At 41.2% G+C, this 25546-nt stretch overlaps 1 protein-coding gene across 1 annotated transcript; it reads right to left on the bottom strand.

Moving 5' to 3' along the window:
• Positions 1–1799: 1799 nt before the first annotated feature.
• On the bottom strand, positions 1800–13927 carry LOC121321643 (LIM domain-binding protein 3-like). The gene is made up of 9 exons (XM_041260643.1): positions 13372–13927; positions 10982–11044; positions 10478–10575; positions 9600–9851; positions 9459–9567; positions 8998–9178; positions 8181–8301; positions 7455–7570; positions 1800–6838 (listed from the first exon to the last, which is right to left on the bottom strand). The coding sequence occupies exons 1-9, from the start codon at positions 13557–13559 to the stop codon at positions 6749–6751; spliced, it is 1218 nt and encodes a 405-aa protein (XP_041116577.1). The 5' UTR covers positions 13560–13927; the 3' UTR covers positions 1800–6748.
• Between the last annotated feature and the right edge of the window lie 11619 nt (positions 13928–25546).

The following is a 25546-nucleotide window of genomic DNA, read 5'->3' on the forward strand; positions in this document are numbered from 1 at the left end:
GATCCTTTTTTTTTTAAGGAATAAGGTTCAGATACAAGCTCTGTAATATATCGTGAATAATATATTTGCTGCAATTGCTGTGATCCGCTTAACAGGGTTTCTTCAAGGATTATTACCCTTATAAAGGTTTCCCACTGTAAAAGCACAGCAAAGTGTGACAGAGCATAGCCACTGTAAAGTCCAGAGAGGTATGATAAAGCATATTAAAAACCATGGCAAACCATGCTAAACTATGGGGGTGTAACCATACATTAATCTAACGATACCGTGTATCACAATACATGCGATTCTGTTAATTGGCTGCTTGTATGACGCAAGATCAAATGGTCATTTAATGATGGACCGTTTTCTTAAAAGACATAAAATGGGACTGGCAGAGTGTGTATCCATATGAACTATAAAACACACTTCGTATTCATTCAAGAACAATTTGGTGATCTATAATGAGCTGTGTGGTGCTGTTGTTCATGTATGACAATACAAACGATACATACTCTATACATAATTTAAAGAAAGTACCACGATTTAACTATGCACAGTGCACCGTTACACCCCTAGTAAACTAAGGTCAATGGATAATAAAACGACGTGAAACGCACGAGGAAACTGCTAAATTTCCTTGCAAAATACCATGGTAATCTTGTAGAAGTGGGAGCGGGTGTCGCCCTGTAGCTGCTGTAAACCTGTGTTCAAATTCCCAATTGCTGCTGGTCATCAACTCACCTGTAGACTAGAATTCCCAATAGGAGTAAAATGAAGACAGGAGACTCCAAATTATTGCCAAAAAACAAAACAAAAAAAATCGCTCCTGTTTTATTGAAGCCAAATCATGACATCCATTCATGCACTCGAGTAACACACAGACTGAAAAATACAGGAGCTATCTGGGTAGCACAGTGAGAGAGTAAGTTACACAGGAGGGTAAAACCAGTGCAATTCCAATGGACTGCGCTCTGGAACAATCTCAATACAGTTACAGGACCAGCGGATACAGAACAATCTTTACAGAGACGCATGCAATGTTCAGTTACCGCCCTCCTAAAAAGTTCCCCATAGTAAAAGCATAGCAAGGTGTCATAAAGCACAGTGAAAGCATGGTAAAGTATTGGTAAGCATTGTAAAAGACAAGCAAGGTGATTCTTCAGGTCACTGTTTTTGGTGTCGGAGCTCTTAAGTGTCCCTTATAAAAGTTTACCAGGGTATTTCTGCACACTATGCTTGCAGTTTTACTTCGCTTTTCCAATGGTTATACTATGCATTTACCATACTTTACCCATGGTTTGACATGTTTATTAATATGCTTTACCATACTGTAACTCGTTATTCTTTACAATGCTTACCTATGCCTCACCGTGTTTTCACTGTGCTTTATTACACTGTGCTGTGCGTTTACTATGGGAGACTTTTATAAAGGACGCATTCACTCACCGATGCTGCAGGAGAACAAGTTTTTCCACAGTATTTGAGGAGTCGACTTGTTTTTACATATTTCTCCTTTTGCGTTTGGTATTCCCAAATAAATAAACCACCTCCCTTGATCACCAGAACAAAGATACAGTATTTTTTTTTTATTAATCATGTCAATCACAACCCCATGCAAAAAAAAAAAAAAAAAAAAAATGTTAAAAAAAAAAACGACATCAACTCGAAAACGCAACACATAAAAATAACAACGAGTTCTAGGCCACCTATTGGTAACGTTTCAGTGCATTAAAAAATAAAAACATAAAAAAGTGACAATCACTGCAAAAAAATGCTATAATAATAATAATAATAATAATAATAATAATAATAATAATAATAATAATAATAATAATAATAATAATAATAATCAGCTGTCACAATATGTTAAATCACATGGAAAATGACATCGTGTTTATCATACAGCAGCACAATTATTATATTGTGTAAACAGACGCCTCTAGGACCAAGATCTCCACAACATAGGTTTTGTTTTTTTCTTAGCTTGAATTTAAATAAAAAGGAGAATGAGAAGCAAATGAACAAAGAAAACAAAGGGATGAGGGAGAGATTGAGAGTCCAAGCCTAATAGAGGGCTCAAGAGGAGGAAGGAAGTGGGACTAAGAGGAAGATAAAACCGACAGAAGGGAGGAAAATATGAAAAGAAAGCAGAGGGAAAAAAAACACGAAATAAACAAGCATGTAGAAATGATGAAAGAATTACTAAAGAAATCAAGCAACAACTGCATACCACTGGATGAGACAAGCAAGAAAATAAACATTGACAAAAATCGTAAAGAAAAATACTGAAGAACGAAAACAGTCATTCTTTACCGGTGAAGGAGAAAGTAAGAAGACACGAGTGCCAGAAAGCAGCAGCAGATGAGAACGGAAAGAAATAAATGAAAGAATCCCCAGATGGTCAATGAAAGGTGGTAAATGTGGAGGAGAGAAAAACACAGAACAGCTGGAGAGACAAGAAAGGGGGGGAGAGGGTGACAATGGCTAAAAGTTCCCATTAGAGAGAAGAAAGTAACCAGCAAACTTAAACAAACACCTCTCTTACAACTCCAGCCTTTTCATTCATATGATTGACTTTGCATTAAGAAGGGACCCTTGGCAGCATTCATATGTAAACCAGTCTCCGTATTGGATGGTACAGAACTCAGAATGGTTGCAAACATCTTAAACAGGTAAGGGGAGGGGTAGAGAAAGAATACCCCTTCCTTCCCATGGCATTTAAAGAACGTCTGGGAGAACGTGGTCCTTCAGAAATCAATAGACATGCAGCAAACAGCCCCACAGCGACCTATGTGTGTGTGTGTGCACCCTTACAGAAAACACACACCGAATTCTGTAGCAATCTGTAGTAAAAGTAGATTTTTTTAAATAGAAACTGTTTATAATTGGCAAAAATCCTGTTAAGATAAATAAATAAAAATTAAGGGGTAAGTCAAGCCATTACATGTAAACTAAGAGTTTTACATAACTTTGTTTTGAATGTACAGTGAAACCCCATTATATCAAGGGTCTAAATGTACATCTAAATGTACTTATTTTTTTTTGCAGGACCTGTCAGTTCAGTCGTGTTGTGGTAATTGCACGGCTTTGTTTAGTTTTGTTTTCTGTGTGCAATGAAAAGTTGCAAGTGTTTACAGGTGCTTGATAAACCGCTCCCTTCTACTGTGGAAGTCATGCTGAAATGCTACAGGCATGCAGTCACTGGCTCAGGAGCACAAGGCTTACCTAGTTCATGCTAAACCTTGGGTTTTAAAAAGCATCTCCAGGGATGGAAAGAAGACTCCCACTGCATAGCAGTTTGATTTCCTGGTTTTACTACAAGTTTAATAAGACACACCTAAGCTTGTTACCAACACACTTGGGCTAATCAAGCACACATTAAGACCTGGAATGGGTGAAACTGCTGTGCAGTAAGAGTCTACTCTCTGCTGTACTTAGTCCTGTTGGAATTGTTTCACAGCTAAAATGAAAACAGAAGAAATTGTCTGTTTCCTAAGTTCTTAATTTGCCAGGTGCACATGCTTGAACACCAGGCTTCACTCTTCTGCCACCTAGTGGTGTCACAGTATATAGCATACAGACTTGCACAGAGGGGACAGGAGCCCACACATGGAGTCAAGGATGTTTCTTCAACCAAATATCGATCAAGCTGCTTCCCCCCCTCCCCACAGCAGTTTAAGAATCAATATTAAGAGAATTGTTTTCTTCTCTTTTATTTTTGCTTTCTCTAGTGATTTTTTTATTATTTAAAAAAAAAACAACAGCTTTTCACCGCTGCCCGCTAGTTTGTTACTAAGAAAGAACTTAAAGGTGCAAATTTTTAAGTCTTAATATGAACATTTCATAAATTACTGACCCAGAGAAGAGAGTGAAATCCATGCAATTAAATACAAATAAATAATTATTATGATTAATAATAATAATAATAATAATAATAATAATAATAATAATAATAATAATAATAGTGTTACAGCATTAATGCTGGTGAAGAATTCTGGATTTCTTTAACAAACTTTCAGTTGGGCCTGTTTTGGCCCTAGTGAAATAAACCAGTATAAAGCATCTCTCACTGAGACTGCTGTAAAGATATCAGGGAGATATGGATCTCTTTGGCACTCTCTGCACACAGATACAAAGGGGTGTGCAAACGCAAGAGTCCAAACCTGCACAGCCGCGACTCAGCTGATCAGTCATGTCCCAGTATAAACATGACAGGCTAAACATCTCTGACTCAGAGGAAGAGCCAATAAAAAATAATCCAATCCAATCACTATGAGGGAGGACACTGCACTGCATTCGAGACAAAAGAGTGTGTTGAGATTCTACACGCCCTTCACTTAAAACACAGTGGAGATTCTACACACCATTCACTTAAAACACAGTGGAGATTCTACACACCATTCACTTAAAACACAGTGGAGATTCTACACGCCATTCACTTAAAACACAGTGGAGATTCTACACACCATTCACTTAAAACACAGTGCAGATTCTACACACCATTCACTTAAAACACAGTGGAGATTCTACACACCATTCACTTAAAACACAGTGGAGATTCTACACACCATTCACTTAAAACACATTCAGCAACGCCTGTAGTTTTTATTTCATTAATTGAATGTCGCCATGGAAAAGGTTAATAATGCAGCTGCTATATTTTCTGATTGCATCCCCCTTTACTACTATCTATCTATGTTATAAAAACCTAAGCATCTGTCTTCAGTATTTCTAAAGCCCAAAGCATCTACTAACACGTCAGTGCTTTGCGAATACGGTGCAGTGTGTCACTATATTAAATATATTACTCATGAATAGCTATCTCTCTTCTCATCTCTATCATTCAGTGCACCCTGCAGAGGCAGGATCCTGAGTGAAGTCATCTCTATCTCTCTTCTCATCTCTATCATTCAGTGCACCCTGCAGAGGCAGCATCCTGAGTGAAGTCATCTCTATCTGTCTTCTCATCTCTACCATTCAGTGCACCCTGCAGAGGCAGCATCCTGAGAGAAGTCATCTATCTATCTTCTCATCTCTATCATTCAGTGCACCCTGCAGAGGCAGCATCCTGAGTGATGTCATCTCTATCTATCTTCTCATCTCTATCATTCAGTGCACCCTGCAGAGGCAGCATCCTGAGTGAAGTCATCTCTATCTATTTTCTCATCTCTATCATTCAGTGCACCCTGCAGAGGCAGGATCCTGAGTGAAGTCATCTCTATCTATCTTCTCATCTCTATCATTCAGTACACCCTGCAGAGGCAGCATCCTGAGTGAAGTCATCTCTATCTATCTTCTCATCTCTATCATTCAGTGCACCCTGCAGAGGCAGCATCCTGAGTGAAGTCATCTCAATCTATCTTCTCATCTCTATCATTCAGTGCACCCTGCAGAGGCAGGATCCTGAGTGAAGTCATCTCTATCTATCTTCTCATCTCTATCATTCAGTGCACCCTGCAGAGGCAGCATCCTGAGTGAAGTCATCTCTATCTATTTTCTCATCTCTATCATTCAGTACACCCTGCAGAGGCAGGATCCTGAGTGAAGTCATCTCTATCTATCTTCTCATCTCTATCATTCAGTACACCCTGCAGAGGCAGCATCCTGAGTGAAGTCATCTCTATCTATTTTCTCATCTCTATCATTCAGTACACCCTGCAGAGGCAGGATCCTGAGTGAAGTCATCTCTATCTATCTTCTCATCTCTATCATTCAGTACACCCTGCAGAGGCAGCATCCTGAGTGAAGTCATCTCTATCTCTCTTCTCATCTCTATCATTCAGTGCACCCTGCAGAGGCAGGATCCTGAGTGAAGTCATCTCTATCTATTTTCTCATCTCTGTCATTCAGTACACCCTGCAGAGGCAGCATCCTGACTGATTTCATCTCTATCTGCTAACCCATGTTAAGAGTGAGCTTGGTAATCTGGACAGAGGCAGATCTTAATACATGCCTTTCCCTTCACCGACTCCTGTACACCTCTGCTTATATCACTAACATAGTACCAGTTCGGCCACATTTTCAAAGCGTTTTTTCCATTCTTTAATTAACTCCTATTTTGTTAAAAGGAAGAAAAAACCAAAAACACACTGACAGTGGCTTGGTTCTAGTTTTGTAAAATGAACAGGTGTTTTTTTTTATCTCTTTCCAAAAACAGGAGTGCATTAAAGACGACTAAACGCTTTGAAATTATGGCCTGTTGTGTTTTTGTGACGAGGCAAAGTCACAGGTCAGGTGTGTACAGAGCAAGCCCATATAATGTATGCACCGGACTGGGTGAATGTTTTGTGGGGACGGATAGAGTTCTTTTTACAGTTTTCGGACTTGTATATATTTTTAATGCAGACCAAAATATTCTGGCTTTTACTCATTCTGTCATTTTCCGTGGCTGTTTTCTAATGACATACTAAAAAATCTTGATCTGTACTGCAGCTAAACATTCAATATTATAATAGTTATTTTATACAATACACATCAAATAGCTCAAAACCTCAAAGCACTTCCCAATTATTATAAACTATAAAACCATATCTATAATTATAGTTGGGAATTGCTTAATTGTAATCTAAAAAACAAACAAACTAACCCAAAACAATAGTTGTACAATAACAAGCTAATATGGCTTGTTTTTGTTAAAATTCTGGGAAATCATAAAGCCCTTGTTAACCTTGAGGATTCCCAGAGAGTTCTCAAGGTTGGAAGTGTGGTCTGATCCATGTTTTTGCGCTTTCCTTCCTTTTCTCTCCCTCTCTCGCTCTCTCTCTCTCTACACGTTGATGGCGTGAGCGTGCTTTTTACACAGAGGTTTGTCCTTCTTGGAGTAGAATGGCTTTCCTTCCAGATTCACGTTGCACACCTGCAAGAAACCAGGAGATGCTGGAGTTCTAAATGCAGCACATTTTCAAATGCAATGTGTGTTTTTATTGAGATCTTGCATGGGCAACTCCTGTCCTGGAGGGACATACTGTTTAAATTATTATTATTTATATATTTTTTTCAAAATTCTAATTTATGATAGAATTAACACTAACAAAACAAACAAAAAAAAAACAATCAGTGAATTAATATTTTTTAAATAATTTGGCATATCATTTAAATATTTTGCCTAGAATAAGAAAGTTTCAAAACAGAATATAAAACAGGAAGTCTTTACTTTCCTGTGGAGCCCATGTTTTTAAAAAGCAGTTCAATCTACCACGATCACTCTGCTACAACCTGTCCAAGTGGAAAGTGTGAAGCACAATATGTTTCCACTCTGAGAAACATGGTCTCTTTCCTCCTTCCCAGTGCTAAAGAACTGGTTTTAGGGTCACTCTGCATTAGGTTTCCAGGTTTAAACAAGTAGTAATAGACTGCTTTAGGACCTCGATGGACGTTTCATTGGTTCGATTAAACAATCGAGGACTGGCAATCCCAGGATAATGAATCAGAGTTGCCACACTTCCCCCTGCTGAAATGGAGGAGAGACTCACCGCACAGACGAAGCAGGAGTCGTGCCAGGTCTGTCCCAGGGCCTCGATGAACTTGTCTCCTGCTTCCACTGGGAAGTCACAGCCATGGCACTTAGTGCTGAACAGAGCGACATAGTCTGGAGACGGGAAGCAATGAGAGAGAGAGGAATCAGGAGGTGGCTTCTGGTTACATACTGTACAATAAATAATCCAGAAAATGGGAATTCAAAAGCCATAACTCTCTCAACTGGAGGAGTTGATAGATCAGATTAAAACTGATATGCAGCCCAAATATATAGGTATTTTTATCTCAATATTTAAATGCTGTACACATACAGTCTTGTGTGCAAATACATGTTGCACTAATTTATAAAATAGTCACAGAGGGCTTCCCATGATGGCTTTTCTGATTGGTTACAAATAATCCCACTACGGTAAAGTTGAAATGTTTAGGAAATGAATTGGAAAATAAAACACCCCTAATCCCACAGCAGGGCTTAGAACAATCTGCAAATATCTTTCAAAAAAGGGAACTAATGGGTCCTATTTACCAAACTTTAAGGACCATTTTAAGGAAAGTTTTGTTCAGGACTGTTTTAAAAAAAAAAAGTCTTTGATTGTTTTTGACTGATTCAGGAGAGGGTTAATTAATTGTCCTTAAAAAACAAAAAGCAAAACATTCCTTCAGTCTTTAACAAAATATTCCTTTAAACAGTCTTTAAAGTGAACCAGCCCGGGTGGAGGTACCTTTCTCACAGTAGGGCTCTCCGTCTTCCATGTGGAAGAGGCTGTTTCCGAAGGGCTTGCTGCAGGCAGCGCACACGAAGCAGGTGGTGTGCCAGGTCTGCCTCAGTGCATGCATCACTTCCTGCCAGGGGCAACAAAGAAGACAGGAAGTCAGAGCAGCTCTGAGGCACTTGGGCCAGGGTGCATGCACCCTTATAAATGTTCCCCCATGTAATATACTGAATATATATTTTCATGCATCCTCCCCCCCCCATACTTCTACTAATATTATTATTTTTTATTCAGATTACTTTTTTTATATTATATTTTTTATGTTTATCACACACAAAAGGGTTTAGACCAGAGGGGCTGTTACAGAAAGACAGTGTTAGCAAAGAGAGCCCTGTCGTGTTTAGGAGAAGCAGCAGCATGTGCCGTTAGCCTTCATATCAGAATATGTTAAAAAATAGAGAGACGGTTAGAGGACAAAGCGTTTTATCCTTAGTCAGTTCACATGCTGTATAAAAACATGATTTACTTAAAAACAAATTTAAACTGATTTTTTGGGAGTTGATTAGAGAAACATTAAGCAATGCTAGCTGGTAAAATAAAAACAGCAAATACAGTTAACTGCACAAGAGACACCCTGCACATGACGCTTATTATAAATAAGGAGATGACTTCCACACACAGGATGAGGACTGGAGTGGTGATTGGTCGATTTCTCGCATGTGATTTGTCATGCAATTTGAAGTTCTTTAATTTAATATGAAGTTGTCGAGCTGACTTTGAAGAGTCCTTGCTTGTCCAGTGCAGTGGGGGCCCCGGGCACACTCACCCCCATGATCTTGGTGCTGCAGCGGGCGCAAGTGGGAGCGAAGAACTCCCCGTAGCAGCCCTCGCAGTACACGTTGTTCTGCTCCTCCACGAAGGACACGTCTGCCAGGGAGGTGTGGCAGTAGTGGCAGTTAAACTCCTCTGGGTGCCAGGAGCGCCCCAGCGCCACCATGAAGGGACCCCTGGGGTAAGAGACGGGGCAGTTAACAAATAATAATGAGACAAAGAAGACCAAAAATTATACTAAGAAAAATAAGAAATTGAATACTACTACTACTAGACTAATAATAATAATAATAATAATAATAATAATAATGGCTTCACGCCTTAAAAAGCACTTTGGTACGGGCATACAATCAGTCATTGCATCTTTCTGCAAAGCTGTTATTGCAAGGTCAATGGCCACACTGAAATATGAGTACTTGGTGAGCCGGTGTAACACTGTGGTATGAAGCAGGCTACCTGATGATGCCGTTGCAGGAGCTACACAGCGGGGTCCGGTTGCCAGCCGGGAAGCGCTCTGCCCTCTGCAAGATCCCGCGGCCTACGGAGGGGGTGGAGAAGGGGGCGGGGCCTCCCCACCTCTTCCCCCGGGGGCGGTGCTGGGGGCTGGGTGCTGGGGGAGGGAGGAGTTGGGGATGATGGCAGGAGGAAGGGGTGCAGCCTGGGGGAGAGGCTGGATGTGTTTGGTGAGGGTAGTGGTGCTCGTCCCAGGAACAAACTTCTGAGCGAAGGAGTCATCTGTCACCCAGGGGGGGCGACCAGAGGAGGCCGAGGCAGGGGCAGCAGTTGGGGCTGGGGCTGGGGTAGGGTTATATACTGGAGCTGGGGCAGGGGTATATACTGGAGCTGGGGCTGTAAGAGAGATAGAACAGAGGGGTTGTTAAAAAAAAAACAACTTCACGATGATATCTAACTGTGACAAACGAAAACTTGAATGCAGTGCACCTAACACACACTTTACTGCACAGATGTTTTTTGCATCACCGTACTACTGACCAAGCACATCACAATCCTAGAAGAAGTACTCACCAGATCTGACCCTGCTGTGCTGCTTAGCATTCTGCGATCTGATCATATCACAATCCAAAAAGTACTGACCAGGTCTGACCCTGCTGTCTATCCCACCTGTGTAATCTGTACACTGTGAATCAAGCTTTCTAAAACAAACACAGAGAGCAATGCATGGCCCTGGAGCAAAGGGACTGTGAAAAGTAATGTTCATCAGTAAATACAAGAGAAAGTAAGGGATAGAGAAACAAAGAGGGATAGAGACAGAGGGAGAAAGAGAGGGAGAAGATCTGCCACCACTTTGTTATGCTTCTAACTTAATAAAACAATTTGAATTGTTTTTAATATGAAAGCGAGTCGTCATTTAGAGAGTTGAACTTTAAGACAGCAACACACAGTGAGAGAGAGAGAGAGAGAGAGAGAGAGAGAGAGAGAGAGAGAGAGAGAGAGAGAGAGAGACAGCGCCTCACCTGGGATGGGGATGTAGGCAGTGGGCACAATGTTGATGGTGCTGACGACCTTTGGAGGAGAGGCTGGGGTCGGCACTGCTCTCTGCTGGGGGAAGGAGCTGGGAGGGTGAAAGGGGAGCAGTTAGAGAGGCAGCATCACCTCCCCCTCCCGCGCACCGCTGTGCCCAGACCTCACTTCACACTTCACTGTAGAGCTTGTATATTACAGAACGAGGTCGGGAGAGGTGTGGGACGTTGCTTGCATGGTTAGTGGGATTTTAACAGTTCAGAGAGGTCCACAGAGTAGTAGCCTGCTACTGAAAGACAGTGTTAGCACAGAGAGCCAGGTGTCGTGTTTAGAAGGAGAAGGACTAGTGTGTGCAGTTAGCCTTCACATCAGAACGTGTTAAAAAGTCAGTCCACATACTGTGCTAGAATAGAGACAAAGGAAAAGACAGTAAAGAAATCCCAGGTGTTATTCAGAGGTTATACAAGACGTCCCACAAGCACTGCCTCAGTCTCTACCTGGTCGTGGTGGTTTTGGACTGGACACTGTAGGAGGAGGAGGACTGCATGTTGAAGCTGGCACTGGAGAGAGACAGGTTTCCATGTTAGAAGAAGAGAGCAGGGGCGGAGTCAGAGACAGAGGCGGCATCCCACAGGCTCTCGCCACTAGGGGGCAGTATGGGGTTCTACAAAATTGCTTTGAAGGGCATTCCCTCTGCGTAGATATTGGATGTGATCATTTGGTGCTTTTTTAATTTTTATATAGTAACATTATTGCTCACTGTTTCCAACATTTGTGACATGTTCAGATAAAACTGCGGCCTGGTCACGAGACTGCTGAGAGATCCATCTCTGATAACACTGAGAATTCAACCACTGACATGGGTGTAAATGCACCTCAATTACATAGCTATCTAAGTATGTTTGATACCATTATTAATGAGAACTATTGTTCTAATAGCTAATATTGATAAATATACAATATATACAAAAAACATGCCTGCTTTAAAAAAAAAAAAAGTTTTCTAAATATTTGTCAACACTTATATGTAAACACTTGAGATTAATCAGTGTGATATGGTTACTTTATCAAGATCATTCTGTCAATGTATTCTATCCTCCCTGAGTTAAGCATGTCAAAACCTCATGTCTACACGTGACCACATATAGACAGGAAAGCAGGAATCTCACAGAAGTGCAGAAGAGAAACACAAGCTCACATCACACCCAGGAGAGGAACCCATACTCTATATGATGCATGCATACATGGGAATGCTGCTGCATATATAAAGTATACTGTGCCAGGCATTGAATGTAAGGTCTTGACTACATTCAAATAAGCCTGTGTAAAGAGAAGCAAGACAAAGTAACACAATTAGGTCAGAGAATGCCTGAGCTGTTTCACAATTGGAAAAGAGCAGATTAGGAGCCAAAACAAAGATTGTACAAAGATTAGGGTAAAAAAAATGAGAATTAAAAACACTGAAGAAGACGCACGGTTTAGAGAGAAACGTTTGCTGGTAAAAAAAAAAGGAGACATGCAGCTGACCTGGTCAGAATTAGTGCCTGGATATATTAGACTGTGATACACTGACGAGATACGAGGCACTTTTCTCGTTGCTGTGAATCAACTCTTATTAAGCAGCAGCGTTGGAAAACTGTAAGAGGGCTTTTTACTCCAAAGAATAAATAATAAAAAAAACGAATAAAAACAAAAGGCCATATCTTCAAAACGTTTACTCCAGTCTTCAATTTACTAAGTTTTTTTTTTTAAAATGATGGAAATTCTACAGTGATGTTCAAAACTAAGAAACAAGCAAATTGAGAGTGCTTAAGAGACCACCTTCGATTAAGTTACTAAGTCATACTGGTTTTGTACAGTCAATAGGTGATTTTTCGCCTTTCAAAAGACAGGAGTTACATAATTAAAGACTGGAGTAAAGTCTTTGAAAATATTTCCCAATCTAAATGTATACCTTTTAGTCGAAGAGCCCAATCAGATTAAGGGTGCTTTGATGACCTGCGCTATTAAGAACCGTTCAGTTTGAGGTTACAGGGCCTCTGTAGGGTTCAATGTTGCCGGACTCAGAGAACAGGTTTATCCAATTAGCAACATTTTTCTCTTGATGGGGTGGGTCACAATCACTGATTTTTGACTCTTCTACTGTTTGAGAAATGTACACTTTGGAGTAAAAAGCTTTGAAAGTAACACTCCGTGATTCGAATCCCGTTTGTACCGCGTTGCTGATCTTGGCAGGGAGAGGAGAGGAAAAAATCTTCCGGGGCAGCTCACCTCGCTGCGCAACAGTGACCTCTATTGTTCAGTCCTGGCCTGACGGTTTGTACAGTTTATTGCTCATTTAATGTAGTTTAACAATAGTCACTTCAATAGGAGAGAATATCAGCCACTTAAAAAGCACCACAACAAAACAAGGGTAAGTACTGTAAGGCAACCAGCTAATCTGTTTATTAGGAGATTAATACTGTAAAACCCTGGTAAACAATGGCGTTAACAAGACAGAAATAAAACAGGATTTCCAACTGGTTCACAAGCTATACCCTTCAATAGCTGAGCCAATCAGATGCGTGAGATTTTATACAAAGACTAATCAGATTTGGGATGAATAGTAGGTCAGAACGACCTGCATTCCGAAACCAGCTGGATGCTGTGCTGAGGAATTTTAGTACCATGTCATCACAACTGGAGGAGCGGTTCTCAGGCTATATCTCATAAAAGGGTGGCCTGTGTACAAGTACACTAGCCTCTGAGGCAGCACATCCCAATATGCCGTTACAGAGATGCTCTTGGGAACCTACAGACAGTTGGTAACCCTGAAGAAGCTGCATGTTACAGTAAAACAGTAATGGCTCTGGCTGGCCCGCGGTTAGTCTGGGGGACTGGGCGGTACCTCTGTGGCCTGGCTGTCCCACGGGGGAGGGAGGGGGCGCTGGCGGTTCGCTTGGGCAGGTTTCTGGTGCGGAACACAGGGGTGATGGCCAGAGCCTCAAGGGCTGTGGTGGGAGGCCTGGCGAAGGCACTAACACTGTTTCTACACCACAAAAAGTTAACAAGAAACACGTGAGAGAGGGGGCTCATGGGTCCCCCAAAACAACAAGCCAAAGGTATGGGGTCCCCTAAAGCAGGGGGGCAGAAATTTTGAATGTTTTCAACAAGGCTGGCTTGAAAAATAGCATTTCTGGGAAAATATTTGTGTCAACAGACAGCTGACAATGTACCCTTCATAGAATAACAGAGATTTATTTTTTCAAGTTCTAAATAGGCACTCCTGCACAAATAACACTCAACCTCCCATTTTATTTTATTTTTTTGTATAATTTACTTTTTTCCTGACAGGGATTTGTATAGTGCTTTTGAGGCCACCTAGTGGTTGCATTATGCAATTGCGTCTCTTCCAGGGAATGAACGAGGGATTCAAATTTTCTGCTCTACCCTCGTACCCACTCTCCCTGCTTCCCATTTCCACTCCCCAGCCCCCACCCCACAAATTCTTAAGCTAGACAAGATGCCTAGAATCTGATTTCAGGGTTAAAAACCCAGTTTAGGCCTGATATCTACCCGCTTAATGTTATTTTTAAGATTACGATTACTGTATTAGTGTTGTGTAGCAATGAATAATAATAATAATAATAATAATAATAATAATAATAATAATAATTTAAAAATGTTTATCGTACACATTTAGCTGCTACAGTAGTATTGGTCCCAGAAACCAGAGACAAGAAGAAAATGAAACACACACACAGAATCTGAAAGAGAAGTGAAAGGGGACACGGACTCAGACACACAGGATCTGTAAGAGAAGGGAAAGGGGAGGAGCGGCGAGGGTACCTAGCCTGAGCAGTGATAGCAGAGGAGATGGCAGTGGCTGCCAGCGACAGGTTCCTGGATCCCAGCGAAGCCTCAGGATGTGCTGGAGCACCCCCTGCTGGCGCTGGAGCGCTGCGGAGGACAGAGCAATAGGCAGGTAAGCGGAGGGGAGGGGCAGCTGCTTTCAGTCTCATCAACCAGGGACCGATTCTGAAAGGGTTTGAAATGTACTGGGGGTTCTTAGGAGATCCAGCCAAGACCAGCAGTGACAAGTCTCTCTATTCATTTCGAAATCAAACATTGCTTTTACTGTATATACAGTAAGATATGGTATGCATCATTAAAAACACATGGATAGCTCAAAAGCTATTAAAAGCAAACTAAGCTACCCTCACAGCATGAATCCTTAGCATGTGCTAACATATCCTAAAATGATTTTTAAAACAAATTATTCTTTATCAAAGGACACCAGTTGTAGTTGTTTGATTGGTCGGAGGTGTATTTAGCTATTTTTTTCTCCTTTATTTTTTTGAGGGGTCTCAGAAGGATGTCTTCACAGATCTCCTGAAAGAGGAGGTGAGGTTACAGTGGCTGGATCCCTTTGAATACTGTAGTCAGACTGACTGCAGAACTTCAGACTGCAGAAAGGGACACTAATATGAAATTATAATTACTATTAATATTATTTTCACAAGCCAGTACTGCTGACATCGCAGAGAGAGAGAGAGAGAGAGAGAGAGAGAGAGAGAGAGAGAGAGAGATGTAGATAGTAGTATTGCTTTTGCCAGTTTTGGACTGAGAGCTACACCTATAAATCTTCACACTGTGGTCCTGGTCTTCTGCTGGCACACAATAGTCCTGTGTTGGCTAGCTCACACTGCACAGTGTGTGTGTGTGTGTGTGTGGGCAGGTCTTATTATCAATGTGCGGACAACATTTGAGAAAATGTCTCCACAAAGATAGTAACTCGATAGTAAAACGACATTGTGGGGACGTCCCCACTTTGTAAAACATGTTTTTTAAGAATTATAAACATGCCTTAAAAAAATAAAATGTGCCAAAATATTTAGTTTGTTGTCGACTTTCACCCTGTGTGGAGTTATGCCTGACTGGAGTTAGAAATAGTAAATAAAAATACAGTGAGAGCCAATGAGAAGCCCCCACAAATATAGGAATGCAAACGTGTGTGTGTGTGTGTGTGCGCTCTGCGACTGGGCTCTCTGTGGTAACCGCGTATTTGATACTGGGGTCACCTCTCTGAGGTTCTCCGGGTGTTGCTATTGAATCCATCTGGAGTCTCTCTGCCCCCCAAACGGCCATCGTCGTGCTGAATGCTCATGGAAATGAGGGATCAGTGTTGGGAATGCCTTCTGTGTTACACAAACTGTATGTTACTTTCTGATTGAATTTGCAATGGAACATTCAGCAACCGGTGAGCACAGGGAATTGTTATTTCCCTTATTCTCATTGTAATTACCAGAAGGGTTGGTTTCGGGCTGGGTTTGACTGTTAATGAACGACTTGATTATTTCATTAACAAACTACAGCCCAGAAAACAAGAGGGACACTACTTACCTGTTTCATATCTTATATTGTTGTGTTCTGTATAATTCTCTATTGTCTTATTGTCAAAAACAAAAAGGGCTTTTGAAAAGAAGTGAGGCGGGGAAGCATATTAGCGTTGCGCTGTGCACTGAAGCCTCTAGTTATATGCTTTTACTATGGTGCACTTTCATAAGGGGAACTTTCATAATGCTCCCCCCCATTTTCAGAAGCCTTTATGCGTTAGAATAGTTAGCAAGTCTGGCGAATAATAATCAAAACTGAAACAGCAATAGAGAATGATAGGGAAGGAACACACACAGTACAACAGCAGTAAGAACTTCAACACAAAGCAGTGCTTCAAAGACTTACCACCTCGTTCAAAACACCTTTCATGCTCATAATTTACACACGCAACATCCATACCACACCACTGGCCATACCCACAAAGCATTCACTACTGGGTAAAGTTTGCATCCTTGGTGAGAATAGTGAGGGTGTGGAATGGGTTACCTACTCATGTTGTTGATGCTGAATCACTGGGATCCTTTAAGACAGGGCTTCTAATGTTCTTATGTCAATTATTTAAAGCAATAAATATCAATGTTTCGTTTAGTTTATAGAAAACATATTGGTGCTAAACAAGCACGATGGTGAATGCTTTGTAATGCGGCCCCAATGCGTGTCCGAAGCACATTTCAAACACTGCCGCACGATGCAAACATCCCATCTCAGAGACACAGACTCATCCCAAATCAGCCGTTTCAACTCAAATCAGCCGTTACCTTTGGTGAGCGGGCGCTGCAGGGGCCGGAGGCTGAGGGGACACCTGATTGGCCAGGTTCTGTGCAGCAGAAGCAAGCTGATTGGCCGAAGCGGCAGGCAGAGTATCAAGGGCAGGGCTTGTGGACACTGGAGCATGCTCATTAGGAGTACTGGATAAGAGTTATGTTATAATGAAAAGAGAAGTTAACCTCTTAGGACAAATATAGAAATAAATAACTATACACACACACACACACACGTACATACATACACAGTATATATGTATGCATATATACACACACACACACACACACACACACAAACACACACACAGGGTGAAAGTAAGTCTTTGACATGGTGCATTGATGTAGTAAACTTACTTTCTAATCACCCTATGTATAAGTAACAAAAACTGAAATAAAGAACAAAAAAAACTTGCAAATGATACCATGCAAACAGAAGCATCATTGTTGTACCAGACAATGCAGATATTCATTGAAAGAGTAGGCGGGGGGAGTCATTAAATATTGTTGGTCCAGATTTCTGAAAGCTTTGCACACCTGTTAAAGGGGAGGTTCAACTCACCACAAGTCGCTCTTGAAAATAAATTCCATTTATGAAAAAAAAAGGCAGGTTAAGTGCAGTTAAAAATGCATGAAACCTATAGTTGGAGAGAACAACACTGTGCACTCTCTCAGTCACAGTGTGCTTGACCTGGACTCCACACCCAACATTTTAATTCAGCGTTCTAGTGTATTAAATGACAATTATGTTCCCTGAATTATCGCAAACACTTGGTGGTTTAATAGCAAATATAGAAACAGCTATTGCAAATGTACTTATAGCAGGGGATGGAAATAAGACTCCTACTGCATAGCAGTTTCATCCATTCCAGGTTTTAATACATGTTTTATTAGCCAGAGTGTATAGGTAACAAGCTCAGGTGCGTCTAATTAAACTTATTGTAAAACCAGAAATGGATCATACTGCTATACAACGGGAGCCTTATTCCATCCCTGCTGTTGGGAGTTGGGTGTATTTAGCAGTGGACCTGGGTGACAGTGACATCAGAGGTGATCAGGAAAGCTAGGATGTATATTTCCAACAAAAACATGTTCCTATTCAAAGCCCTGGAGGTGTGCTCAAATGATTCTAATTTGGTGTCATTCTGAGTGGGGGATCTGCATTCTCAGAGAAGAAGTGCAGATGAGGCTGATCAGCTCCAATGGGGACCTGACTCAGAATCAGTGGTGTGAAGATCTGATTCTATCAATTGAAATGGAACACTGGAGGAATGCAGAAACCTGAAAGGAGGTTTTTTTTTTAAAAAAGACCAGGAACTGTTTTTCAAAGTGATATTTATTTTCAATCTCTGTTTTTATTAATACAGTGAAGTCTGATATTTATGAAACTGTTCTTTCCTGTTGTTAAGGAAACCATCAGCAGCTTAGAACAGTTTCAGGAATATCAAGCTTTGTATAATTCATAAAAACAGACTTTAATACCAGCCCTTTATTCTCAGAAGATTTTCAAAGTGTGGAAAAACCCCGGAGCATTTAGTAACTGGGCACACAGATAACCTGCGACAAAGGAATACTAGTACATTATAAATTAATGAACAAAAACAAAAAACAAGTCACCCTTTCTGCAAGAAAACAAAATATACCAAGAACCAAAAAAAAACACTGCGTGTACATTTAAAATACAGCAATACGCCAATCATAACAGCAAATGAAGCTCCATGCAGGGCTAACAGTAGGGAAAAGCGAAACATTAAAATAAGAAAATAAATAAAAGATTAGTCAGGATCAAGCTTTCGATCTCCCAGTAGGGTACTGTCATCCTGGGGTGGTGGGTGGATGGGTGGGGGCAGAGATGGGGGTAAAGTATTTTCAGGAACCAGAGTGTACACAAGAGTCAGGGAGGGGTGGGGGGTGCGGCAGAGGGTAGGCATCTAGCAGCAACAGGCCTTGTGAATTTAACTGACTAAAAACCTTGTGAGAACTCCAGACTGGTTTGCAACGGTATTTATCATTTTTAGGGTTTGTGCTTTTACTGGTGTGTGTGTGTGTGTGTGTTATACACCAGGGCACAGTGTAAAAAAAAAGCATGCCTGGTTTGTCTTATATACATCAAATTAACGAAGCTAGACCACATTGGCAGGTAAAAAACCAATAGTAGCACAAACAGAAACATCAGCTGGGAATCTCATAAGGAATTGTACCCGCGATCACTCGTGTGTGTGTGTGTGTGTGTGGTTAAGTTCTCACAAGTTTTTGCGGATTCATCGTGTGTGTGTGTGTGTGTGTGGTTAAGTTCTCACAAGTTTTGCGTGTCGGAGTTGTGTGCGTCTGTCGGCAAGGGAGGTAGGAGGAAGCACAGACAGAAAGGGAGAGGACAGGGAGAGTACCAGCAATAGAGACTGGACAAAAACTGAGAGAGGACAGGGAGAGTACCAGCAATAGAGACTGGACAAAAACACAGAGAGGACAGGAAGAGTACCAGCAATAGAGACTGGACAAAAACAGAGAGAGGACAGGGAGAGTACCAGCAATAGAGACTGGACAAAAACAGAGAGAGGACAGGGAGAGTACCAGCAATAGAGGCTGGACAAAAACAGAGAGAGGAGACTGAGCAATGCAGCAAGAAACACAGGCAGGCAGACAGACAGGACCTTGCCATTCTTAACAATGCTACCCAATGCTTTACCGTGCTTTCACTATGCTTTACTACACTTTGCTATACTTTTACAATGGGATACTTTTATAAGGGATAACAGGATACTAAACAGGGAAGAAATTAAATATTCAGAAACGGTAGGTGCCACAAAGCATCCCTTTAACTGGTTATTAAAAAACATATACACAGAAGAAGCCATATCTCTCCTTCTCAGCCACGGCACATGGGAAAGTTGGGAGGGAAGGGGAAGTCAAGGCCCACAGCTAGGCTGGGCTGAGACCTACAGAACAGCGACCTCTACTGGCCGAAGTCTACTTGGAACGTTGAACAACATAGGGAATCTGCCCTCTCCGCAGTTAGTGCAGCCCTGCATGCAGACATCTGAAACCACACACAGGCTTGCAATATCTGATTCTATTGCAAACACCTTCAGATCTAAAGGGGTTTAAAACACATCACATGTCCTTTCCTCTCTCTCTCATTAGCCTAACGACTTTCTTTGCAAGTCCTTATCTTATTCTTTCTGCACTTGTGCTAATGAGAGAGAGGTCAATGTTTGTTTGTTTTTTTAAATCCTTGGTTAGCGTCCATTTAAGAGGGAATTTCCTGCACACTCTTACTACTGCCAGCAATGTGGATTAAAGGCGTGCAAGGGGTGAGGGAGTCAACCAAACCACATGCAGCGCCAGGACAGTCAGGGGGGAACTATTAGTTTAGGGAAGAAATAAAGCAAGCTGGGCACTGCTCGAGCTATCAACGCTACCCTAGCAGAGATCAGAGTAAAAGGATGTGAGAGCGAGAGATAATCTCAAACACCTACTGAGCTACCTAGCTGTATATCACTGAAGTTATTATTAGTCATTTATATATATTATATATATATAGATATATATATATATATATATATATATATATATATATATATATATATATATATATATATATATATATATGTAAGGTACCAGGGAGGGGGTTAAAATCCTTCCCTGCTAAAAACCTTGTGAGAATGCACATTTGGGTATTATGGGGTTTAATTGTGTAATTGTTTAATGTTTAGTAATCCCCTGCACCTGATGGTAGTTGTAAATTAGAGCCAGGTGCAGGGTATAAGAGAGGCAGCCAGTCTGTTCCAGGCTGCTGCTGAGGAAAGAGCCCGACTGTGTGTACGTGAGAGCAGTCGTATCAAAGGAAGGTATTGTGTGGAACGCGAGTTTGAGTTTTCGTGTGACAGGTAAACGGCTTAGCCGTCCTGTGGTTTAGTGAGGAACCAGTCTATGTTTAGTCAGAGCTCCAAGAGGGAGCTAGGTGTTTGTTTTGTTTTCATTTCTGAGTTTATTAAAAAGTGCGCGTCAGCGACGTAAAAAATCAATTTTTGTGTCCTGGGTCTATTTAAAGGGGCAATGAACGTGAAAAGTGAAAGGATCGTTTACATTATATAGACACACACACACAGTGCCTTGCAAAAGTATTCAGACCCCTGACCAATTCTCTCATATTACTGAATTACAAATGGTACATTGAAATTTCGTTCTGTTCGATATTTTATTTTTAAACACTTAAACTCAAAATAAATTATTGTAAGGTGACATTGGTTTTATGTTGGGAAATATTTTTAAGAAAAATAAAAAAACTGAAATATCTTGCTTGCATAAGTATTCAACCCCCACACATTAATATTTGGTAGAGCCACCTTTCGCTGCAATAACAGCTTTAAGTCTTTTGGGGTAAGTATGTACCAGCTTTGCACACAGTGTCAGAGTGATTTTGGCCCATTCTTCTTGGCAGATTTGCTCCAGGTTGTTCAGGTTGGATGGACGATGCTTGTGGACCGCAATTTTCAAGTAGTGTCACAGCTTCTCAATGGGATTGAGATCAGGACTTTGACTGGGCCACTGTAGGACATTCACCTTTTTGTTCTTGAGCCACTCCAATGTTGCTTTGGCCTTGTGCTTGGGATCATTGTCCTCTTGAAAGGTGAATTTCATCCCAAGCTTCAGTTTGTTAGCAGACTGAAGCAGATTCTCTTGCAGTATTTTCCTGTATTTTGCTCCATCCATTCTTCCTTCAATTGTAACAAGGTGCCCAGTCCCTGCTGATGAGAAGCATCCCCACAGCATGATGCTGCCACCACCATACTTCACTGTAGGGATGGTGTGTCTTGAGGCATGGGCAGTGTTAGGTTTGCGCCACACATAGCGCTTTGAGTTTTGGCCAAAAAGCTCTATCTTGGTCTCATCTGACCACAAAACCTTTTCCCACATCGCAGCTGGGTCACTCTCATGCTTTCTGGCAAACTCCAGACGTGCTTTCAGATGGTACTTTTTGAGTAACGGCTTCTTTCTTGCCACCCTCCCATACAGGCCAGTGTTATGCAGAGCTCTTGATATGGTTGACTGGTGCACCATTACTCCACTCCCAGCCACTGAACTCTGTAGCTCCTTCAAAGTGATTGTTGGCCTCTCTGTGGCTTCTCTCACAAGTCTCCTTGTTTGAGCGCTGAGTTTTGAGGGACGGCCTTTTCTTGGCAGTGCCTGGGTGGTGTGATGCAGCTTCCACTTCCTGATTATTGATCCAACTGTGCTCACTGGGATATCCAAACATTTGGATATTATTTTGTACCCTTTCCCTAATCTATGCATTTGTATTACTTTATCTCTAACTTCTGTAGAATGCTCTTTGGTCTTCATTTTCCTTCAGATTCACAGCCTTACCAATGATCCTTCAACAGTGGGGTTTTTATCCAGAAAATGTGACAGCAACTTTAATGGTTCACAGGTGGAGGCCAATGGTAAGGTAATTGTGTCCTCGTTAGGGCAATTTCTTTCATCGGTGCAAACAGGGAGCTTCCACAGCACAGGGGTTGAATACTTATGCAAGCAAGATATTTCAGTTTTTTATTTTTCTTAAAAATATTTCCCAACATAAAACCAAAGTCACCTTACAATAATTGATTCTGAGTTTCAGTGTTTAAAAATAAAATATCAAACAGAACGAAATTTCAATGTACCATTTGTAATTCGGTAATATGAGAGAATTGGTCAGGGGTCTGAATACTTTTGCAAGGCACTGTGTGTGTGTGTGTGTGTGTGTGTGTGTGTGTGTGTATGTATATATATATATATATATATATATATATATATCTATATATATATATATATATTTAGAAGTGTAGGACTACTAGATGTTCTAGGTACCACAATTTACAGCTTTCTGTCTAACCCCCCACCCCCCCACACCGTTGTTTGCTTGAGGGGTGGACAACAGCTAAATGATCTCTTCACATCCTGATTTGTTAATCACAGCATGGTCAGCACACACCGAAACACGCCAAGGCATGGAGCATGGAAGACAGACAGAGAGAGAGAGAGAGAGAGAGACACAGACAGAGAAAGAGAGAGACACATAGGACAGGACAGCACTGGACAGATGGAGTCACCGTGGTGTGTTGGACACACAAACAGACAGCTCGATTCCCGCTTACTAGCTAACACCCGTTCCGCATTAATCTGACTACAAAACCAGCTGCCGACAGGAATACAAGCAAAAAAACGAAGGAATCTTGAGCACTAAATGCAGAAAAACTATAATGCGTACGCCGGGTGGAGGTGTACTGAGCTGAGCATTGCCTTCAGCATTTCCACCCTTTATCTGAGTCACTGCGTAGCTGAAGGGTTGATTTTTTTAAAGCCTATTAATGCCTCTGATTTGTGTGCAGCTGCCTGCCACATGTAATGAAAAGAGTGCAACAGCTTGGGCGTGAGAACTTTAACTTTTAGACTGGGAAGAGAATGAAACCGGACCAAAGTAAAGTAGTTGATACTCCTTCTGAAGCTGTGCTGTGAACTTACTGGGTTAGATTCTCTAAACTATGCTCTCCAAATTGTTGTTAGCATTATTTCTCAATAAAGTAAAAACGCCCTGCAAAAAGATGCGAAACCTGAAAGAAAAAAAAAAACCCTGCAATATTTAACGGAGGGGCTTGTAAGCAGACTCGCGCCGTTTCCAGTTTCTTTTAGAATTGTATTTTATACACATTGCGCTAATGACTGTATGGAGTAAATAGCTTTTGAGAATCTAGCCCAATGTGTTTAAAAACCTTCAGTGCAGAATGTGCTAGAATACATCGCTCTCCAAAGCATTCTAGGCATGCAGCTAAAACCATATTGTCTGTGTCTCTAGAAATGTCTCAGTTCACTGTTCCTTTGTTGGGAGTGAAAAAGATGAATGAGAGTTTTCAATGTGTTTCTAATATTTACAAAGGCCTGGAATGAGGTGTATGGAACTAGTGTTTAATTGAAAAAGAAAGGGGAGGTTCTGGGAGTATTTCTGGGTGCCATTTTGGATCCCCTATGACACTCCGCACACAACGGCACAGAACAGTTCGCTCCAAAATAGTGCCTAAAAAGCTCTTGTTTGCATAAACCGTGTGTGGAATGAGGGAGTGGCCTGCATGAAGAGGAGGCATGGAGGGAGAGATGGAGGGAGGGAGAGAGGTGGAGGAAAGAGAATCACTTGAACACACAAGCACACGCGCACACACACTCTCTATATCCAGCATGCAGTGCAGACAGCAGCCCCTTCCACAGCGAGGGATAGAGGGATCAAAGAGCAGAGAAAAGAAAGGAGGTTAGCTTTACTATTCAAGTCAATACAAAAAGATTAATCAAGAAGCCCACAGCAGCCCTAAGGAGTTTCCCTATGTCACAACCAGACAAGCAGAATTACCTGGTAGGTCTTTTGACACAGCTTCAGCTTCTTCTCTTACTAATCACGGACTCTCTTTCTTTCTTTTTTCTCTTTCTTTCTTTGGTGCTATTTTTTCAGCAATAGAAAGGTGCCACATCTTCATATAAACTCCATACAGTAGACCAGCCTCTTGTGCTGTTCTTCACCAGCGTGTCGCTTCCCTTGTACCCTCCCTGAATCTCCTCTCAATTTCCCGAAGCCTCCAGCCTGTTCTAAAGCATTTGCTATACCCGCTGGGGGTCTTACTGGGCCCCCGTGTTGTCTGTTTCAATGAATTAAATACCTCTAGACTACAGCAGACTCTCAAAGCTGTTTACTCCAAATCATTAGCAAAACATTTTCGTAAGGATAAAAACACCAATTACAATTATACATTATTTTTATTATTTTTTTAAAGCTGAAAACTTCTGACCAGCCCCAGCATAAATTGTGTGAGTTTGTTTATTTCTGGTCTGTTGGCTGTTATGGCTTTCTTAGAAAGCTGTGACGATTTGGAGTATAGGGAATTTCATTTTTTAATGTCAAGTCTATAGAAAAATGACACGCTTTCAAACGATATTCAACCCATCAAAATCAAACCTTATAAATAACTAGTGAGTCTATGCTTTGTGATATTCCTGAAATGAGCAATGATTAAACTTTGAACACAGGGATATGGAAACTAATACAGCTGCTCCTGCGCTACGTCCTCCTCTTTCAGTAACTATTCCTCACACTCACAGTGCTGTAGGCAGGAGGGAGGGGTGTGGGCTGGATTGGAAGAACCTAAGCAATCTTGGCCACCAGGCTCCATTTAAAAAACAGTTAGCCAATGCTTATAAATAATCAGTAACATATTTAGGAATATGTTATAAAGGAAGTAACAAGCAATCTCATACTGCCGTTATTAATAATAACATTCTATAGCTATGCAGTGTGACTAAAGGCATGTATAAAAAACCTTTATAACAGTTTGTGTCAGAAATGGAAATTATAATAAATTGCTCCTCCTTGTTTAGTAATCCTCAAAGCCGTTAATGACACATGTATAGAAGCTCACAGAATGAATGTAAAACCTGGTCTGGCCCAGACTGCTCTTTAATACAAATGGCATCACCAATTACAGTAGCTGCCCAATAATAAAAATCATTATTACAGTAACACTACAGTTCAAGGGTGGGCTCGTGAAGGCGGAGGCTACTGTACTAGTTATGAACGTCACAGATAATTATCAGTGGGGTCAATACAGTGTGACGGTTCTGATTTGGATAATAAGTTTTGCAACCTGTTTATTTTGAAGCATCCTCGTGGTTCTGCGTTTTGCTGTTTAAATATAAATGTTTAGCATTTGCCTCTATTACCAGGGGCAGCAGCTTTAAACTAAATATGAGACCCCAGCCTGCTTTTTCTAGCAGTTCAGTGTCCCCTTTTAATCTGAGAAATGTCTCAGAGTGTGCAGACCGGCTGCTACTTAAACATCAGGACTCAGAACCACCTTGAACGATTCAACACCTCACAGAGAAGATACGGAAGGGCAAGACTCA

This window comes from Polyodon spathula, chromosome 10, assembly GCF_017654505.1.
Source record: "Polyodon spathula isolate WHYD16114869_AA chromosome 10, ASM1765450v1, whole genome shotgun sequence".
Classification (NCBI taxonomy): Eukaryota; Metazoa; Chordata; class Actinopteri; order Acipenseriformes; family Polyodontidae; genus Polyodon; species Polyodon spathula.

Bases quoted from the DNA above. Each gene is read 5' to 3' on its own strand.
- LOC121321643 (XM_041260643.1), bottom strand. From the start codon at position 13,559: ATGAGCCCCCTCTCTCACGTGTTTCTTGTTAACTTTTTGTGGTGTAGA. The intron at 8,302-8,997 runs GTGAGTGTGCCC...TGCCCCTGGCAG, and splicing joins GCAGCACCAAGATCATGGGG to GAAGTGATGCATGCACTGAG. The intron at 6,839-7,454 runs GTGAGTCTCTCC...GGTTTCTTGCAG, and splicing joins ACTCCTGCTTCGTCTGTGCG to GTGTGCAACGTGAATCTGGA.